The 20529-nt window shown below is 43.6% G+C and overlaps 1 protein-coding gene across 10 annotated transcripts; it reads right to left on the bottom strand.

Annotated features, from left to right (window-relative positions):
* Positions 1-1999: 1999 nt before the first annotated feature.
* Positions 2000-20109, bottom strand: CDV3 (CDV3 homolog). 10 transcript variants are annotated; one of them, XR_003518051.2, is made up of 7 exons: positions 19422-20093; positions 18610-18686; positions 9462-9607; positions 5742-5901; positions 4313-4362; positions 4082-4184; positions 3800-3911 (listed from the first exon to the last, which is right to left on the bottom strand). XR_003518051.2 is itself a non-coding variant. In XM_027583877.2 (6 exons), the coding sequence occupies exons 1-6, from the start codon at positions 19659-19661 to the stop codon at positions 3895-3897; spliced, it is 690 nt and encodes a 229-aa protein (XP_027439678.1). In that variant the 5' UTR covers positions 19662-20093; the 3' UTR covers positions 2000-3894. The 10 variants fall into 10 exon arrangements, 8 of the variants coding, with proteins under 8 accessions (XP_027439678.1, XP_027439677.1, XP_027439682.1 ...); XM_027583877.2 differs by lacking the exon at positions 4082-4184 and having other exon boundaries at positions 2000-3911; XM_027583878.2 differs by having other exon boundaries at positions 3603-4184.
* Positions 20110-20529: the final 420 nt, after the last annotated feature.

Raw genomic sequence — 20529 nt, 5'->3', positions numbered from 1 at the left:
AGTGTTCTGTAAAGATCAAACCTGCCACAATATTCCCTTAAGGCAAAGCCTAGTCCAGAGCAAGGCCTTGACTCTTCAATTCAATGAAGTCTGGGAGAGGTGAGGAAGCTTCAGAGGACAAGTTTGAAGCCAGAAAAGGAGAGTTCATGAGGTTTAAGGGAAAGGGAAGAAGCCGTCTCCCTAACATCAAACTGCAAAGTGAAGCAGCAAGCGCTGATGTAGAAGCTGCAAATTGTCCAGAAGATCGAGCTAAGATAATGAATGGAGGTGGCTACACGAAACAACAAAATTTGAATGTAGGCAAAACAGCCTTATGTTGGAAGAAGATTCCATCTAGGACTTTCATAGCTGGAGAAAAGTCCGTGCCTGGCTTCCAAGCCTCAAAGGACAGGGTGACTCTCATTAGGGGCCAGTGCAGATGGTCACTTTTAAGTGGAAGCCAGTGCTCATGTACCATTCCAAAATCCTAGGGCCCTTAAGAATTATGCTAAATCTACTCTGCCTGTGCTCAATAGCATGGAACAATAAAGCCTCGAGGACAGCACATCTCTTCACAACCTGGTTTACTGAATATTTTAAGTATTACTGTTGAGACCTACTCAGAAAAAGGATTCCTTTCAAAATACTACTTCCCATTGACCATGCACCTGGTCACCCAAGAACTCTGATGGAAATGGACAAAATGACTATTTTCATGCCTGCTAACAACATTCACTCTGCAGCCCATGGATCAAGGAATGATTTTGACTTCCAAGTCTTGTTTAAGAAATACATTGTGTAAGGTTCTAACTGCCATAGATAGCGATTCCTCTGATGGATGAGAAAAGGAGGTTGAAGACCTTCTGGGCAGAATTCACCATCCTAGTTGTCATTAAGAACATTTTGTGATTCATGGGAAAAAGTCAAAATACCAACATTAACAAGGAGTTTGGAAGTTCAACCTCATGGATGACTTGGAGGGGTTTGTCTTCTCTGGGGGAAGTGCTGATGTGGTGGAAATAGCAGAACTAGAAGTGGAGCCTGAGGATGCGACTGACTTGCCTACGATCTCATGATAAACACTAACAGATGAGTTGCTTCTTAAGGATGAGCAAAGAAAGTGTTTCTTGAGATAGAAACTTCTGATGGAAGATGCATAGATTATTGAAATGGTAACAGAGGGGGGCACCTGGGTGGGTCAGTTAAGTGTCTGCCTTTGGCTCAGGTCCAAGATCTCTGGGTCCTGGGATCCAGCCAAGTCAGGGTCCCTGCTCAGTGGGGAGCCTGCTTCTCCCTCAGCACCCCCACCCCCTTGCTCCCGTGCTCACTCTCGCTCTAGCTCTCTCCCTCCCTCTCAAATAAAATCTTAAAAAAAAAATGGCAACAAAGGACTGAGAATATCACATAAACTGAGCTTGATAAAGCAGTGGCAGGGTTTGAGAGGACTGACTCCAATTCTGAAAGAAGTTCTGCTGCAGGTAAAATGTTATCAAACAGAGGTGCCCCTGGGTGGCTTAGTTGGTTAAGTGTCTGTTTTTTTTTTTTTTTTTTGGTTTCCGCTTTGGTCATGATCTCAGGGTCATGAGATCAAGTCCCGAGTTAGGCTCCGCACTCAGTGGGGAGTCTGAGATTCTCTCCCTCTAACCTTCCTGTCACTGGTGCACACGTGTGCGCACTCTCTATAAGAAATAAATCTTTTTAAAAAAAGCCATCAAACAGCATCACGATGGTTTATGACAAATTTAATACACTAACAAAGAAAAAAAGTACATTTTAATGCTTTTAACTTTGGTAAAGAATACTCATCCTAGATTTGCAGCCACCTTCATTCCAGCTGTTTTGTTAACATTCAGAGTACTCTGCCTTCTTCCAACAGAAGGTACCCCCTGAGATGAAGAGTACCATCCTCCTACAGCGACGGAGGCGTGGCATCAATTAGCCATTTTCAAAAAACAGGATACTTGAAGGATTAAGAATAAAAACTATGGGGGGGAATGAATAAAAACAATCAAACTGCACAATCCATATATTTACTTTTTATTGAATTTGTTAATGTTACAGAGTTCTTGCACTGCCAAACCATGCCTGAGAATTCAAAGAAAGAAATGGTACAATGGACAGCCTCACCCACCCATCATACAGTATATTAAAACTTGATTCATGTGCATTTTTATAATTTCACAATCTTTTAAAAAGTTATAATAAGAGTTGGAATTTTAAATCTCCTGCAGGTCTTCAGATTTCTAGTATAGTATGCCATTAAATAAAAGTTCCACATATCCATCTCAGTTCATTCCTCAATAACATAACCCCCAACACAATTTTGCTGGAAAAAAATGCATACTTTTCAGGGGAAATATGTGGCTCAAGGTCCAAGAGATTATTTGTTAAGATTTTTGGTTCCCAAATGAAGTCTTCAGTTTAACCAAGAATCCCTTATTTCTTGCTTAATCATCCAACCTCTCCTTGGCTGGCTCAGCTGCTCACCCCAATACACCAGAAGGCAGGCACCCTGCCTGCCACCTCAAAAAACGCCAACATCCTGGCCCAGATGTGGTGGGCAGGTCCTGTCAGGAGATACTGTGACCTCCCAGGAGCCGATTCCTGCACTGACACTTTCATCAAGACTGAACTCCTGTAGGAGATGCCCCCACACCAGGACAGTTTTACTCGCTCACTTGCTTCACTCTTGCCAGTAGCAAGTCTGCAACTCCTGCACTTGGCAAAGGGATTTATTAGAGAGAAACCCAGACTCTGCGTCAAGTGGTCACATACCACTTTGAAATAGATCTATTGAACCAAAGACACAAAACTAGTACATTACCAGAAGATCTCATTAGATGGATTTTTCAGTAATCCTGGGTAGCTTCCTGAAGTCCCTTTAAGGACCAAAAATTACTGGATAGTTTAAGCTGTAATTATTAAAAACAGAAGTGCTACATCACCTGTCTTCGCCCCTGACTCTTCAAATGAACATAAAGACATACCAGAAGGTTGATAACAGAGCTAAACTGGCACAATCACTGCATCTATAGAACGTCCAACACCTGAAAAATTTGGGCACAAGTGATCTGGAAATCTTCTCAAAGATCATGCAAGATCCGTGAAAACCTACGTGGGTTTTAGGCTAAGGTTCTGCTCATGTTGCTCTGAATTGAGAAGGACCGGTCAGTGAATGCCTTGGCCTGAGCAGAACCCATACTCTTTCCCCTGCAGTTTACTGTACAGTTTAGACCTGATTAGAGGAAGCTTAGCAGCACCTGAAGTAGAGCCCCCCGCATCCACTGCCCTTGACACCAAAGGCTATTTGGTTCCACTCTAGGGCTTGGCAAATTCATGAGACATCTCAATTTTAATGCATATTTCAGGTCACTTATTTAACCAATATGCTCTGTCAAAGAACTTATTCCAAGTCAAAAAAGAAGGAAAAAAAAAAAGGCCTTAATGTGTGGAACACAGAAAAAGCACTACCCAAATAAAAAATTACTAAAAGAAAATAAGATTACTCCCTCCCCTACCCCCTTTCCCACTTGGTGGACCCAAGTTTGGCTGAATTTAATTTGTGGTTACCTCAGAATACAACTCAAAGTTTAAATAATAAAATCACAACCCTACAGAGATTATCTGAACACAGGAGTTCTTTTGAGAGCGGCACGTTCCAGGAAGTCTAACACGGCCCACTACAGAGTATCCAAGGGTGGGGCACAGGACAGGTTAATTAAGGTCACTTAAATCTTCATCTTTTACAGCAGATCAGAACCCAGATGGCTGACTTTCTGCAGGATTTCTGATAGGAATCCAGTAGAGCTGGTCTCAAGCTTCACACCGACACTTACTAGCTGTAACCTCCGTGTCCAGAAGTTGTGATCCACATGAAGTCCGCAACGAGTGCAGCAAACCTGAGGTAGTCAGCCCTTACGAAGGCTCAGTATCTGAACATAAAAAGATTTTGAAATGACCACTGGCTGCAGTTTCTGGTTTTCTGTTTGCAGAGTAATAAAGAACACTGCTGAATCTAGTTTGCGCACTTCGAGAACAATGAGAATTCCCCTAAATCCAATATATACAAAGAGCAGCCGTGACACCTGTACCCCCACAGTACCATAGGGCCGGTCACTTAGATCGAGTGGTCTGCATCGGCTGTGGGTCCAGCAGAGGTCAGATGATGAATGGCTGTTCCTGGTGGTTAGCTGCGGTCTAGTTACCTTAGAAGGGTTAGCAAAGACCATTCCTTAATTGTACTGTGTGTGGCTGCTTTTCTGATTTTCAAGCACAGCATACTGGTTGTCTAGCTGAAGTTTAAGGGCCTGGTTTTTTGAAACCTCATCCCTACCTCTAGTTTTGTGTCTTACTACTTCAAAGCTCTTCTCCATTTCTTTATCCCTAAGGGAAAAGAAATGTAATCAGTAAATATTTCTTCTTCACTAAGTTGTTGATCCTCCCCGCCCCCCAAAAAAAAGCCACCCCTTAGAAGTATCCTGAGGGAGTAACAGGAGGGGAAACCGGTACAGGTATCCTGCTTTCCCAAAGTTTGCGTACACCACTTGCTTTTACAAAAGTTAGTGTGGCAACAGCTTTTTTCATAACGGTGAAAATCCTCTTCAGATTTCTTTCAGTTAGCACAAGAAAATAGGTCTTCCTGTAAAAGTGAAGTGGCGTAATGCAACCTTTCAGAAAGCGGGGGACCGTCTTTGCTTTATGCCTTTCTGGCTTAGGAAGGGTTTCATAGGAATGCTCGACTTTCGACAGCAGGGGAAACCTGCCCATAAAATCATCATCAGATCACTTTCCGGGCTTCCAAGGATCAGAAAATACAAATACTGAAGCTCTATGGTCCCATTTTCTGTGGCAGCAAATCTATTTGAATGCTATTCACTGCAAACCTATTTTGGGACCAACTTGAAGACAACTGCAAAGTCAAAAGGCTATCTGATGACACACTGATTCCGTCTAAGAGTCACTTTTATTTTTAGCAAATAATAAACAATACATCTCTTTATGCATAAGGGCAACAATTTTCTTATTCAAGTCACTCATTATTCAGTGATTTCTCCTCACGTCTATGTCTACTTTATGAGAGGGGATCAGATAAAGCAAGGTGAGTGTGGGGGATCACTGCCCCCTTATTCTGTAGGACAGAGCAGAGAAGCGAGTCCAATGGAAGCTTAAGCTGGGCTCCCAAAGAGGCAAAAGGCTGGAATTTACTCTAAAAGCCACCCCCCCAAACAGTATTTCCATCTGATGCCCTTTACATTTCTTCCCATTTTATTTACTTAAAAAAAAAATTTCATGTCCCTACAAAGGATGTGGAAGTGCCATATGTGGTCATTTAATTCCAGGTAGCATTCATTTTAAGTACCTGCTGAAATAAGATTTTAATATTAGATTTATAACTGCCAACATCTTTCATCTATTCACATCAACAGGGAATACAATGAAATACTGCTCTTACATTTCTAGTTTCCATGCTATAAGGAACATGTACTTAACATAACTAGACAGATGTCATAGCTACAGAACAACACCCACCAGGAATAAAGCAACTCTTGTAGACAATGTCTGTCTTTGGTGCTCTTTCCCTGCTTCCCACCCCCAGGCACATAAGTCCCACCTAATTTTCAGCTGCCTGTCAGCTGCTGCCTGGGCTTTACCAAAGAGACCCCCTCCCCTCCACCCCAGGTGGGTTTTCCTATCTCCCACATCCCACTTGCTGGCCAAGGGACAGGGCTCCCAGACAAAAGGCAAGAATTGAGAGTACTTACTTCCGGCTTTCTACATGCTTGGCAGTGGACTGCAGGGATGGGAACTGTGTATCACTGTAGATTTCTGGTGGTCCTTGTGGTGTTTTCCTTGTTGTGGTTAACCTGGCTCCAGGAGGCCTATACACACCGCTAGTCATTGCTGGTTCTGGGGTCTCTGTAACTAACATTTTGTAACAGTTTAGAGAAACTACTCAAATGCCTGGCATTTTAGTAAGCTAGTCCCGCATTCCCGATCACTTGACAACTACAGGAAAAAAACCCAATACCTACACAAGTCTCTGGACAATAGAAGGAAAGTTATCCGAGAAAATGTCTGAAAGTGAAGATATTCTTATCTTTCTGGAGTAGTCTTCTAACTTCTCTATCATGTACAACTTCGATTACCTCTGTACATGAGTTCCTTCTGGAAGTCACCTTACTGTAAGTGGGAGAAGAATCTTCTGGACCTGGGAGACAGTCCATCAGGGACTGTCTTTCAGAACAGCACTACCTCAGCCCTCAGTTGACATATAGGTAAATGTGGATAATCACTTCTTTACCTGGTTGGTGGGTTACATAACATGGTACGTGTAAAGAATTTATTTACAAAAATGCTTGTGTATAGATTTAATTCTAAAAGACGAATAAAAATAAACTACTACATATCTTTAATAATTTCCTTCTCTTCTACATCAATAAACACAGGTAAAGCAGGGAAAAAAAAAACTTAAGCTGCCGAGCAGCCCCATGTCTTCCAGGATGGCTAACATTTTCCGGACAGAACCTTCTAGCTTTTCGCTACATATCATTTTTTTCTCCCCATTCTCAATATGCATTCAGTATTTTACGTGTGTTTTCCATTTATCAAAAACTTCATTTCAAATAAACGCCTACACCATCATTTATTAACTGCAATATAATGCAGCCATTTGAATACTATTATAAAGGCTTATTGTCTCATACAGCTTTTAATTAAGTGTGGGAAAGCTATAATATCACACGCATTCATTAGTGACTGAGTACCCGCTATGTGTCAGGTGCTGTTCTAAACTACACAGTGGGATACAAATGTTAAGGACATGCCTTCAAGAACTGGATATTCTGGGGCACCTGGGTGGCTCAGTTGGTTAAGCGACTGCCTTTGGCTCAGGTCATGATCCTGGAGTCCTGGTATCGAGCCCCACCATCGGGCTCCCTGCTCAGCCAGAAGCCTGCTTCTCCTTCTCCCACTCTCCCTACTTGTGTTCTCCCTCACGCTGCCAATTAAATAAAATCTTTAAAAAAAAAATTTAGAACTGGATATTCAGGCTGCTAGCCACATGCAGCCATCTGAAATGAAATAAACTCAAAAATTCAGTTCCTTAGTTACATTAGTCACACTTTAAGTACTCAATAGCCACCTGTGGCAAGCGGCTACTACAGTGGACAGAGGCGATTCCATCCCTGCAGAAAGTACCACGGGGCAGTGTTAGGCTGGAGGGAGGAGACACACACATGTAAAGGTTGGTGCTGTACCAAAGATGAAATCGGGGGAAGAGTTCATCAAGGGAGCACACACGATGGGTAGGGGTCTCAGCGCTGAGGTGAAAACCAAACAAGGCCTGAAAGCCGTAAGAAGGCAAACACATCTCGAGTTGGTAAACAAGCCAAATCTGGTCCGCTTCTGGATGTTATATTTTACTGGAATGCAGCTACACTCACTGTGTGTTTGTGTCGTCTATGGCTGCTTCTGTGCCGTCACGGCAGGGCTGGGTAGTTAAAACCATCTTCCGCGCGGCCCTCAAAACCTAAATTAATTATCTGGCCCTTCGCAGAAAAAGCTTACTTAGAGACTCCTAATATAAAGGAAAGCGGATTCAGGCTGAGAACACAGGCACAAAGGGCCCCTGGCAGCAGTGTGCCTAGTGTCCTCAAGGGGCAGGGTAAGCGAGGACCAGATTAAAAGAAACACCAAGTCCGAAGAAGGGATCACAAGGCAGGCATCCAAGGCCTTGCAGGTCACTGAGAGCTGCAGCTTCTACTCCAAGCAGAGGGGGCACCACTGGAGGTTCGGAAACAGCGTACATACAGCCACAGGCAGACCAGTGAAGAGGTGACCTCACTAATCCATATAAAAATGGACAGTTCAAACCACTGGTAGCAGTGGAACTGGAGAGAACTAGTCACATAAAGAGTCTGATTTTGAAAATAAAGACAAAACAAATTTACTGACAAATCAGATTTAGGTTTGGAGCAAGAAAAAGTTATCAAAGGAGAAGTGGCCTAAGTGAGCGAAAGAATCGCAATGAGATTACAAAGGCTGTTGTGTTGACCCAACATAGGTTTGAACTGCATGGCTTCACTTACATGTGGATGTTTTCGATAAATACGGTATAAAACTGTAACCTATTTTTTCTTGATGATTTTAGTATTTTTCCTCTAGCTTATTCTAAGAATATAGTAGTATAAATGTACAAAATATGTGTCAATTGGTATGTTTATGTTACAGGTAAGGCTTCTAATCACAGTAGGCGCTCAGTAGTGAAGTTTTGCAGTAGTCAAGTGAAATGTGGATTTGACTGCACTGGGGTTCGGGGCCCCACCCTCATGTTAAGGGATCTACTGTGCGTTGGGGGTACGTGGATAATGAGATGCCGGCTAGGCAGCTAAGAGCTATGTGTCTGGCGGTCAGAAGAGATCTGAGCTGATGTGAATTTCAGAGTTGCTGGCATGTGGAGCCTGGTGAAGAAGGGTGCAGGGAGCAGCAGGGGCTGAGCACTGGGGTAGGTTCTCTCTCAGAGGCAGGAGAGAAAAAAATCCCAGCCGGGGAGACTGAGAACGAACCACGGAGGGAGCAGGAGACTGTGGTGTCCTGGGGTGATCAACTACGGCAAGCGCTGCTGATGGGCAAATCGGGTGAGGACCAAGACTTGGGACACTGAGGTTAGCAATGTGTAGGTCATCAGGATCAGTGACAGATGCAGTAAAAAAAGTTAAACAGAAAAACATATACAATAGCAAAGGGCTAGAAAGGATGCAAGAATGTTGACACACACTAGTTATCTTTATTCTCTGGGCAGTAAGATTTGGAGTGATTTGTTACTCTATATTATTCTGCATTAAAAAAATGGGTATATATATATATATATAACATATATAATATATAACATTGCGTTATATATTAACGCAATGTTTCTCGAACTTTTCTCAACACTTCCATTCTAAGGGGCCATTTTAGACAGCTATTTCCTAACTACCATGCCCCCACACACCAGGAAATGTTAATACCATATATACACTGTGCACCTGCTCACACTTCGCCCCTCTGGTGGGCAACAGCCCACTAGAAGATCTGCTATTTCTTCACCCCCCACAAAGAACCACGTCTTATCAACTCTTAGGAGTGATAAAATATGCCCTCCTGAGAATTCATGCTTCAAGACAGTAAAATGGGGAATGGGGGAAAAAACACAAACACAGGTGGAAACACAGGTACAATTTCCCTTAGCCAACTGTCAAAAATTGAAACAAATTACTTAAACATTTAAGTTTGGCAAGTTAGTTTACATATAAAGTAAGCAGCCTACCGAAAAGCACATATCATAAGTTCCAAATTACTTAGGATATGAAAGTCTTTAAACAAACGTCTCTCCCAAGAACAGAAAGGAACCCCACTCATTCTACCACAAGCATTCATTTAGTTGAATGCCAACAGTATATAAAATTATACATAGCTTTATGAAAATGAAATATTAAGGTTACCAATTACTGCAGCAGGAGGTGCTGGTACTGAAGCTGTTTTATTCCAGGGACCTGAAGACTTTTCTACACCACTACCACCTCCTCCACCTTCTTCCCAGTTATCACCTGGATCTTCTCTTTTCTCGTTATCATCTTCTTCCTTTTCACTATTGGAAAAGCAAACAAGTGAATTCAGTTACAGAACCACCAGGAAAATCATCAGTCGAAATCCTAAGTTGTATCAATGCTGATCTGTGTGACCCTAAGAGAAGTCACCTAACCTCCTCAGAGCCTCAATGCCCCTCTTGTTTGAGAGACAGAAATGGGCGCCTGGGTGGTTCAGTTGTTAGGCGTCTGCCTTCGGCTCAGGTCATGATCCCAGGGTCCCTGGGATCGAGCCCCATACTGGGCTCCCTGCTCCGCGGGAAGCCTGCTTCTCCCTCTCCCACTCCCCCTGCTTGTGTTCCCTTTCTTGCTCTCTGTTGAAAAACAAATAAAATCTTTAAAAAAAAAAAAAAAGACAGAAATAGGGGATGTTATCTGTTATACACCAGGACTTCCACCTGACATCCTATGAAAGGATTTCATTGCTACAAAAGGTTTAGAAAACCACCTGGTCTGATAAGTCTCTGCTTTCCTTTTTGCAAACCTCACATACTCAAGAACATTTAGAAATATTTACCATACTGACCTGCCACGCTTATGACAATCTATGTGATTACATTGAGCAGCCCCAAAGAAGAGCAGGACCCCAGCTAAGAACCTCACACAACTGAGGGAGGAAGAGAGGCCAGGCTAACCTGAGAAAAGGGGACTTGAGAGGGATTAAGAGTGTAATCCCTGGATTTTCTAGGACCACAGTGGCCAAATAGGCACTCATGGTAAGCGTATTTTCAGTGATCAAACGTTTTTGAAAGTTGTATAATTTCATTTGCTAATCCTTTAGTACATATTACAAAATGAGAACTCACATTCCAATAGAAGAAACAAGCCTGTGTTCAGTGTTAACATCAGTGCTACAGACTATTAGTGCCAGTCTCTACTGTTTGACACAGGGAATATATGGAACTGGTCCCTAACACCAGATATGTCACCCATTTAAAAAAGAGAATACAAAAACTCAGTCTTTGGCTTTATTAGTTAATTATAAATGTGAAAGATACCCTCAATGGTATCCTAAGACTGGCTGTAGTGTTTATGCCAATTTCTTATTTCTTTATTCTTGAATTGGCTTGAGTCGGGAATCAGGGAATTACCTGTCAAATCTAACTCCTTTTTCTGCCGTGATTCGCCCTTGCTGCTGCTGCCTCTGGCACAGACTACCAACCTTTCCATGAATTATATTCCATGACCGTGATGGTTTTTCCTAGAACTTCAGGCTATCAACCTCCTTTACCATTCTGACCATGCTTTTCTCTCCTACTGAAAAGATAAGGCTATTGCCTAAAGCTGTCCTTGGCCTTTCACTCTTTTTAGACATTTTCTCCCTTTGATGCCTGATCAGTGATCATGACCTTAACAACGTACAGATGACTCCCACCCTACCGTGTATGGCCCTGGAAACATCATGGCCTCTCTGGGCTTCTGCAAAAGGACATCTCAGGGTGCTTTCCTTCCATTTCTATTAGAACAAGGAAAGTGCCAGCTATAAGACAAATTTCTTCAATAACTAATGGTCTCCTTTAAAGATACTTATAGAAAAATTTCAAAGACAGTGCCCACCAACAGAGGTGATTCCAGAATTTAGAGGCAATCAGGGAGGGGAGAGAGGAATGAGCTCCTCCTCAGTCTGCATTTGTAGCATGATTTTACTTAAGACTATAATTCAAGAGGAAAAAAGAATGAGAATATGGCCGAGCCACTCTTTGGTTTTCCTTTTTTATTAACACATAATAGAATCCTGTACAGCCATTTAAAATGTCAGGCCCATGCTGACATGGAAGTAATATTTATGTCAGTTAAGCCAATGGCTTACTAAAACAAAATCTATACACCTAATATTAAGTAGAAGGACATTTTGATTTTTAAAAAAGGTTTTAAAAAGTAGCTGGGTGCTAGAATGCCTGATTTTATTTTCTTCATGCAGCAAACAGTTACGAGCAGATTCTAAAACCAGACTTCCTGGTTCAAATCATTTGGGTTTTGCCACTGATAGCCAGGAGACTTTGCGTGTGACACTTAACTTTTGTATGCCTCAGTTTCCTCCTATGTAAAATGGGGTAACAGCTCCATTTTGAAAATTAAATGAGTTAAAAGACACAAAGCACCAAGAAAAGTGCCTGGCACATAGTAAGTGGCTGTTAAATGTTGTTATATGGGTTTTTTTGGGCGGGGGGGGGCAGCAGAGGGAGAGAGAATCGTAATTAAGCAGATTCCATGCTGAGTGTGGAGTCCGAGGGGTTCAATCTCACAATGTGAGCTGAAACCAAGAGTCAGATGCTTAACTAACTGCACCACCCAGGTGCCCCACTATTACATGCTTTTTAATATCCATCTGAGTTTTCAAATAGGTGCTACCTTTATATTAGGAGAAAAATAAAAGAGAACAAAACTCAAAATCCCAAAAACCCACAACATGAACATGTTCTTTTAAACACATTTTTAAAAAATAGATACCAAACACTGACTCTTTTCTAAAGTTTATACGTGGAATGACCAGGTAAGGATATGAAGGTCCTAATTTATCCAGCAGTCTAACAGTGGTATCCAAACATTATAACTGTTCCAAAGAATTTTTTTTGTCACCCACTTCTGAGAACCGATGCCAATGTAATTATACTTTCATGCAATTTGCTTGGTTCATGAGTAAAAACATGGGTGTTATTTACCTAGTTATGTAAGATTTGTTAGTAATGTCCCAGTAACCCAAACCCAGGCAGACAGGGACATAAGACCCCAACAAAGATTTTAAGAACCTTCATGGGACTTTTATACTCATGTATATATATATATATATATATATACCCACCAAGGTATGCTAGCTTTCAGTTGGTCTATCATTGTGAAACAGTTAACTCAGCAAAATGTGCTGAATCACTGTTGTTCAAGTATGTATACTAGACTCTAAAATAGATTTTTCTTCAAATTACTGTGGCATGTGGTGATTAGTATACCTAAACTCTGGAATTATCAGCTTATAGTAAGCAATCAACTGAAAACCAAAAAATTTTTAACACTGATTATGATTACCTCTAAGCAGAAGGGATTATGGATCATTCTCATACATTTTTAATGCTGTTATACCTGTTTTTTTTTTTAAAGATTTTATTTATTAGACAGAGAGAGACACACCGAGAGAGGGAACACAAGCAGCGGGAGTGGGAGAGGGAGAAGCAGGCTTCCCGAGTAGCAGGGAGCCCAATGCGGGGCTCGATCCCAGGACCCTGGAATCATGACCAGAGCCGAAGGTAGACGCTTAACGACTGAGCCACCCAGGTGCCCCAATGCTGTTATACCTTTTAAATGTCCTTAAAAAATACAGGTTTTCTAATTCACAATAAAATATTAAAGAAAAGCCCCAATTTGGTCTAACAGAATACTGATGGTCCCATGTAAAAGAAGGTTCCTTTACTGTAACATTTATTACTCTTCACCCTCAGAGACAAGTGAAGAATGAATAAATCACAAAATCTAAAAATCCCTTTAAATTACAAACTATTACAAAGAAATGAGTGATTTAATTAAAGGGATTATGTATCTGTAATAATAGAAACAAGACAACTTAATATTTTGGTTTCTTAAGATTCTGAAGTTTTAGTTAAACTAAACATTGGAAACTGTCTAGTCAAGACCCTTCATCCAACAGTGGGAACAAAGGCCCAGAGATGCCAAGAGGCCATTGGACTAAGGGCAGGGTAGAAATGATTTAAACATCCAGATTACTTTTTCTTATTTACACACTCTAGAAAATGTCAAATCTCTAAACGCCATAAGACACATGTTGCAAAGAGTCATTTCCACAGGAGATGATTAGGCTAAAATTTGGTATTTGACCCAAACAGAATATATAGCTTATCATCGGCGCCTGGGTGGCTCAGTCGGTTAAGCGTCTGCCTTCGGCTCAGGTCATGATCCCAGTGCCCTGGGATCAAGTCCCACATCAGGCTCCTTGCATCAGGCTCCTTGCTCAGTGGGGAGCCTGCTTCTCCCTCTGCCTGCAGCTCCCCCTGCTTGTACCCTTGCTTACTCTCTCTCTCACCCACGCTCTAACAGATAAAATCTTTAAAAAAAAAATAAGTAAAAACTACACTGCTACTTGTAAATACATTATCACGATTTAATGTATACAATCTTAAATATGCAAGTCTGTAAGGCACTGCTAGTGGTATAAGGGGAATGAAGCTAAGAAAAGGGAGTATTTACTGAGTATCTAGAAGGCCAGGCCCTTCCTACCACTTCACAAAGCTAAACCTCATGGTAACACCAAGGCAGGCGGGAGACCCACTGTACACAGGAGGAAACTGACAGACATTTAAGCCCCTTCCCCAGGGCTACGAAGTAGCAAGCCAATCCCTGGGTCTCCACAGCTCATACTCTTTCATGTTGCCTCTTCATTTTATCCTCTTTAGAGCTCTAACATATGACACAGAAATTTTCTCTATTTTGAGAAATTCACTTTCAGTAAGGCTGATCGGGATTACACATCCTGCAGCAGTTTATTAATAAAAACGGAACACCCTTACCTCTTTATCTCATAGGACATTACATGAGAGTTTATATATACATCCTAACCCTTGTTCCCCGACACTAGAGGGTTTTAGCAGCTAACACAAAATCCAGACTTAAATGTGTTTCTGCTAGAATGCTAGGCATCTCCATTGTTTGACCCTGTTATCCAACCACTGTTACAATAAAATGGATAGACACGGCCTGATGAGCTATGCTGGCAGCTCAAAATGGCATCGCGTTCCTCCAAGGACTCTTTCTCAACCCCTTCCCGGGAGACCAAGTGTCTGTCTCCTGTGTTCCACAGCATCCTGCCCATCACTGAAATGATCTACTGGTGTTTAGTAGAGGAGTTATTTCTACAACCCTGATGTCTGGCACACTGTAGTCACACAGTATTTGCTACAATGAATCCAGCTTGGATGCTGGAGTGATTTCTTCAAGGAACAACTTAACCAGCCCTAATGGGTTTAAAGGTCTAGATTTCTTTTTTTTAAAGAAATGTATTACGTTTATTTGACAGAGAGAGCAGAAGCAGGGGGAGCAGCAGGTTCTCTGCTCGGGATCATGACCTGATTTCAAGGGAGACATTTAGCCAACTGAGCCACCCAGGTGCCCCTAAAGTTCTAGATTTCTTAAGAAGCTTCCTAAAACAACCACTGGGCTCCAAAATGTGGGGCTTGAACGCACAACCCTGAGATTGAGTCACATGCTCCACCTACTGAACCAGCCAGGCGCTCCTCCAAGAAGTCCATTCATTCTTGAAACATGACAAATGCTCAACATCTAGTAACCTCCAAATATTAAATGAAATCTTTCTTTCCCTCAAAAATCCATTTTAAAGATCAGAGAGGCCTACAGGTCCCATTTAGACTGCTCAAGCAACAATCTAAGCTCCAGTGTTAGGCCCCTTATCACCATCCCAGTGGCACCCCTCTAAAGAACTTGTCTATACGTAATGACGACCTTGAATACATCTATTAATTTAGACACAAAATCTGACACAAGCCCTGATAATACTCTTGATACTGAAATCTTGAGCTAGTTGGTAAATGTAACAGAACATTAATACAGTATGTTTGCTGCTACTGAAAAATTTCCTTTCAAATGCACTTATCTTCAACAAAGGTCCAGCATTTTAACCTATTATAAGGTCTAGTGTCAAGAACTTTAAGGCTATATGCAGTATTTGCAGCTGACTAAAGATAAAGCAAATGTGACAAAAATGATCAGAAGATCTAAGGAAAGAGTATATGGGTACTTATTGTTCTTGCAACTTTTCTGAGGTTTCTAATTTTTCAAAGCAAAAAGTTGGATGAAAAAACAAGATTATAAGGCTGAAAATTTCAAGATATTTTAAGTCAACTTCCCAAAGTTTTCATATTCCCTTGTCTCATACTGAGATAGCAAGGTTGCCTCTCATAGGCAGAAAAAGGTTAACAGCCTAAAGGCATAAAGAATCACCCGCCCCAACTTCTCAAAGAAAAGCTAACTCATTTCTCTGCCCCTTCCTAAGGGCTTCTGCCTAAGATTAAGACCAAGCTATAGAAGACAGCAATTCAAGGTCTGTAAGCAACGCTTAACACCCTGAGAGGGATTTGTTTGTATGGTCATACTAATGCCAACCTGAACATGTCATTTTCTCCTATTAGGTCACAGTGAGTTAGACTCACCAGAGTCTAACATTAGTCATGATAGTAGTAGGTGGTATACCTCCACTACCCCTTGTCCTCAAATCTTGGTATTATAAATCAGGTGCCTCATGGTTAAATAACAGAAATTGCCAAGACTAAGTTATTCTAATTTACCCAATGAATAGAGAAGATGATTAATATTAATGACTGGGTATTTTACAAATACCCTGTTCAAAAATCCTCACCACAATCCTAGGAGTTGTCTCAATTCTGCATATCAGAACAATCAAAAGTAAAGTGACTTGCCCAAGGTCACACATAAGCAGCAGGCTAAAACCCAGGTTTGTCTTTCCCCAAAGTCCATGTTTTCGTGACATTATCAACTCCATCCCATTTATGTGAGTAACCTACTTCCACTCCTATGAACCAAACAAAGTGTCTTTCCTTGGGGATCCTAACCTTACCGAGTTTCACTGTCAAGAACATTTTAATACAAAGTTTACAAGGATATTCACTATATAGTATGAAAATTTTAGTCATTATTATTAAACCTCAGATGACTTCTCACACTCAAATCTTTCCTGAAGGCTGTTAGATTCCTCTTTATTGAATGAGTTGTGAAGGCAACGGAAATAGACTCTAGACTCCACTGTGATTGAGAATCCACAAAAGCAGCTTCCTGAAGGTATGTTTTTCAATGTTAGCAGGTTAGAGGAAGATCTGTTGCAGACCATTCAGGAGTAAGACTACATGCTAAGAATAATGAAAAACACAACATAAAAGCTGGTCCAGTTTCAGGTCAAGCAGAACTTAAAACACTCATACTAGCTGAGACTTACCTACGCCCCTGGCAAAGGTGAAAGATATAAATGATTTAAGAAATGTTTCATTATCTCTGGAGTAGCCATAGAGAAAGAAAAAATAACCTTGAATATGGATATGGGATAGACAATCAATGACAGAAAAATAGGCAGTTTAAATATCCTCCATAATGTAATAAAATCAATTTCTTGCATTCAGTGAATCTGAAATCTTTCCCCTCAGAAAGTGCTCCTCTTGCTCAGTAAGTTCAACATGACCAAACACTATTCTTCCTGTCACTCAGATCTTCAGAATCTGCAGTTAAGAATCTGTGGTCAGGAAAGGCTGACCAAGAGCCTTATTCTACAGCCAAGAGGAACCACACACATAGGCAGTGCCACAACCCCAGATGGATGGATAAGAACTTCCCGTGCCCTCCTTCATTTTCACAGGTCAAGCCCAAGGAGAACACAGGGTTATTTTCTACACTACACCTCTCCAGAAACATCTAACAAACTGAAGAAGTTGTTGGAGAAAAAAATTTAGTTAAATCACTTCTACTTAACATTACTACAAAAGAACCTCAAGAGCGGAGAAGCCCCATTTCCTAAAAAGTCTCCCATGATCAGTCAGGTTTCACTCTGGTTAAGCTCACGAAATGAGGTCAAAGAACCTAGGACAGAATGCCTGCTGCTCCGGGAGGTATTCAACAATTGTCAAAAATACTAGCCCTGGTTTTTTGAGTAACTTACTTAAGGCCATAAATATTACCACTGTCAAAAGACAGTATTCTGTTAAGGAAAATAACTTCCACCAGTGTGCCACGTGGTCACTGGTATATACAAATTGCAAACTTCGAACTGGAGACAGTTCATTAGATCTTTTATTTCTTTAAACTGGGAATAAAAGAGTTTTTAACCTTAAAAACGGTGGAACCATATATTCACCTGTTTTTTCTACTTTATGAGCCCATTAAAATAAGACATCTATTCATATGAATCTAAAACCAACTATCACAGGGCGCCTGGGTGGCTCAGATGGTTAAGCGCCTGCCTTCGGCTCAGGTCATGATCCCAGAGTCCTGGAATCGAGTCCCGCATCGGGCTCCCTGCTCCTTGGGAGCCTGCTTCTCCCTCTGCCTCTCTCTCTCATATGAATAAAAATCTTTAAAAATAAAAAAAATAAAACCAACTATCACAGATTGGACTTATGTTAATTTCAAATCCCCTAAACCAACCAACCCAATTTTTAAAAAATTATTGTTTTCTTGAACTTTTTTTTAAGATTTTATTTTATTCATTAGAGAGAGAGAGAGAGAGAGAGCACAAGCAGGGGGAGAGAGAGAAGCAGACTTCCAGCAGAGCAAGGAGCCCAACGTGTGGCTCCATCCCAGGACCCAGAGACCATGACCTAAACCGAAGGCAGACTCTTAACCATCTGAGCCACCTAGGCGCCCCTGTTTTCTTGAGCTTTAAAAATAACATGCTTGGACTACCTGATGCCATCCCTATAAAATTCTACGGAGAATAAATCTTCAGTGTTAGGATACTGGTTATTCTTGGGAGTAAAGGCAGTGACTAAAAGGGCTTAGGTTTCCTCTGCAGGAGTAACGTTCAGTTTCTTGACCTTGCTGTTGATTACACAGATTGATCTCATTGTGTGAACATATAATAAAATCTGTACATCTGTTAGGTATACTTCAATTACAAAAATACATATTAACTTATTGGAGAGATCTGAAAACCACGTTATTTTTTTGAAACAAATGAACAAAAACCCTAAGTTCAATGCAACAATGTTAAAAGTGAAAGTTTTGAAGCCACAAAACCCATTTCATTTTAGCTGTCTCAAATAAGTAGGCAAGCTCTCAGAGGATTTTGGAGCTGGCAGCTAATTTGATCAGTATATAGAAGGACTGCCATCACAGAAGGAAGACACAACTCATTACAGCCCTACTACGCATATCTAAAGCATGAGGCCACTGTGATGCGGCTTTGGGGCTAGAGAAAAACCAAACATACAATACCTATCCTAAGGCTTATCTAAACACATTTGTAACCAGACCATACCTTATTTGCATCGCCTGAACTCTGAGGCCGCTGTAATCAACCTCTTTTTGCTCAAATTCTTTCCACTCATCTTCATCCTGTAGAACAGTTTGATTAAAGCAATTTGTTAAAACACAACTAAGGCAAATATCAGACTATGAAAAGGGGATCAAGTGTCTGGAACCTAAAATATAGACTCGTTTTCTGGCCAAAGGCCCTGTTTGATCCCGAGGCCGACTAGGCTGGAGGACAAACGTGCCCAGCAGTCCAACCCTCTTACTTCCACCGGGTTCCTTCCAGAGAGCTGTTACTTTAAAAGCTACCAGGAAAAGTCGAATGAAAAAGTCAATAGTAAGCCCACAACTAAATGTCTACCACAATGTTGTCATGAGACTTACTCTGTTACGGGCTTAGAGGCCAAGCCATGCCAATTAGAGCTACCACAAAAGCGACTGTTAGAAAATTCTGCTCAGACTGCCGGGCTGAAGTCAGAACACCAAATTACTCAGAGAATACGTCACTCGGTAAGTGCAGCTCTGGGCCGGCTACTTCGCACCCAGACCCATTTCCCCTCCAGGATCCCGCCGACTGGGTCTCGGTCCCTGCCGGCGACACGAGGCGGAGGGGCGGGGCGGAAGCGGGCTGGGGGGTCCCGCGGGGAGAGGCGCGCCGGCCCGGCGTGGGAAGCCCCCGTCACATGGCCAACCTCCGCGCCCGTCCGCCCCCTGGCCGGCCCCTCCCGGACGCTTCCCCGGGCGGGCGGCCGGCGGGGGCGGGCACATGGGCGCAAGCGCGCGGCCGGGCCCCGAATCCCGGCCTCCCCGGCCCCTCACCTTAGTCACGGCCTTGGTGGCGGCCCCGGGGCCGGAGGCCCCCGCGCCCGCGGTCCCGCCGTCGCCCGGCCGGGCCCCCGCGCCCACCCCGCCGCCCGCCGCGCCCGCGGCTCCGCTGCTCCCGCCGGCACCGCCCGCCGCGCCCGCGGCGCTCGCTGCCCGGCTGCTCCGCTCCTTCTTCTTCTTCTTGTCTCTCTTGGCGAAGAAGTTGTCTAGGCTCCGCTCCTCCGTCTCGGCCATGGCCGCAGCCTCCTCGACCCGGATGGGTGGGGCCGGCGGCGGGCGCGGCCCGCGGGGCTCCGAGCTCGGGGTCGAGACCGGCTTTGCGCTCACGCTCCCGGGCGCGGCGACGCCTCAGCCCCGCGGGGTCACCGAGGCGTGTGCGGCGGGGCGGGTGGCTCCCCCCGCGTGCTGGCGGGCTGTGGTACGGTCCGCCTGGGGGATCGCGAGCCTCTGCCGCCGCTCGAGGCCGCCGGGGCTGCCGCTGCTGCCGCGCTCGCGGAGCGGAATCCCGCCCGCTCCGCAGCCGGAGGGGAAAAGGAACGCGCGGGCCAGAGGCTCCGTCGACAGTGCTTGCCTAGCGGCGGCGCGTGCAGAACGAAGACACGCGCGCGCAGGCCCGGAGAGGAAGGGAGAGGGGGTGGGGAGGGGAGGGAGAGGGGGAGGGAGGGCGGGCCACCAGAAGAGAGAGGCAGCGCCCGCGCCTGCGTACTTAGCTCCGCCCGCCGCTGTGGGAGCGCAAAGGGGAGGGCGGCGGGAGGAGACGGAGGCGGAGCTGGCAAAGGAGCCAATCAGGTGCCAGAACGAAGTGCTTAGGCGACAATCCCGGCCTCAGACGGGGCGGGGCCTTGGGACGGGGAGAGGAGGGTGTATGCTAAATAAGTGATGGGCCTGAGGCTCCTGCCTCCCGATTGGCCAAGGGTTTAGCCTTGAGGGCGGGCATTTAGAGGGCTAATTGGTGACTTGGCTGAAGAGGTCCGCGGAAAGAGGCGGGTGGAGGGGGTGGGTCCCTTCTGAGCGCATGCGTAGGGTGCACGCGTGTCTGCTCGCCCAGAGCGAACTGTGGCCTTGTGGCTTGAACTTTAGCGAGACGGAGAGCGTCTGTGTT

Source organism: Zalophus californianus, chromosome 1 (genome assembly GCF_009762305.2).
Source record: "Zalophus californianus isolate mZalCal1 chromosome 1, mZalCal1.pri.v2, whole genome shotgun sequence".
Taxonomy (NCBI): domain Eukaryota; kingdom Metazoa; phylum Chordata; class Mammalia; order Carnivora; family Otariidae; genus Zalophus; species Zalophus californianus.
This window is presented reverse-complemented; position numbering and strand designations above follow the sequence as displayed.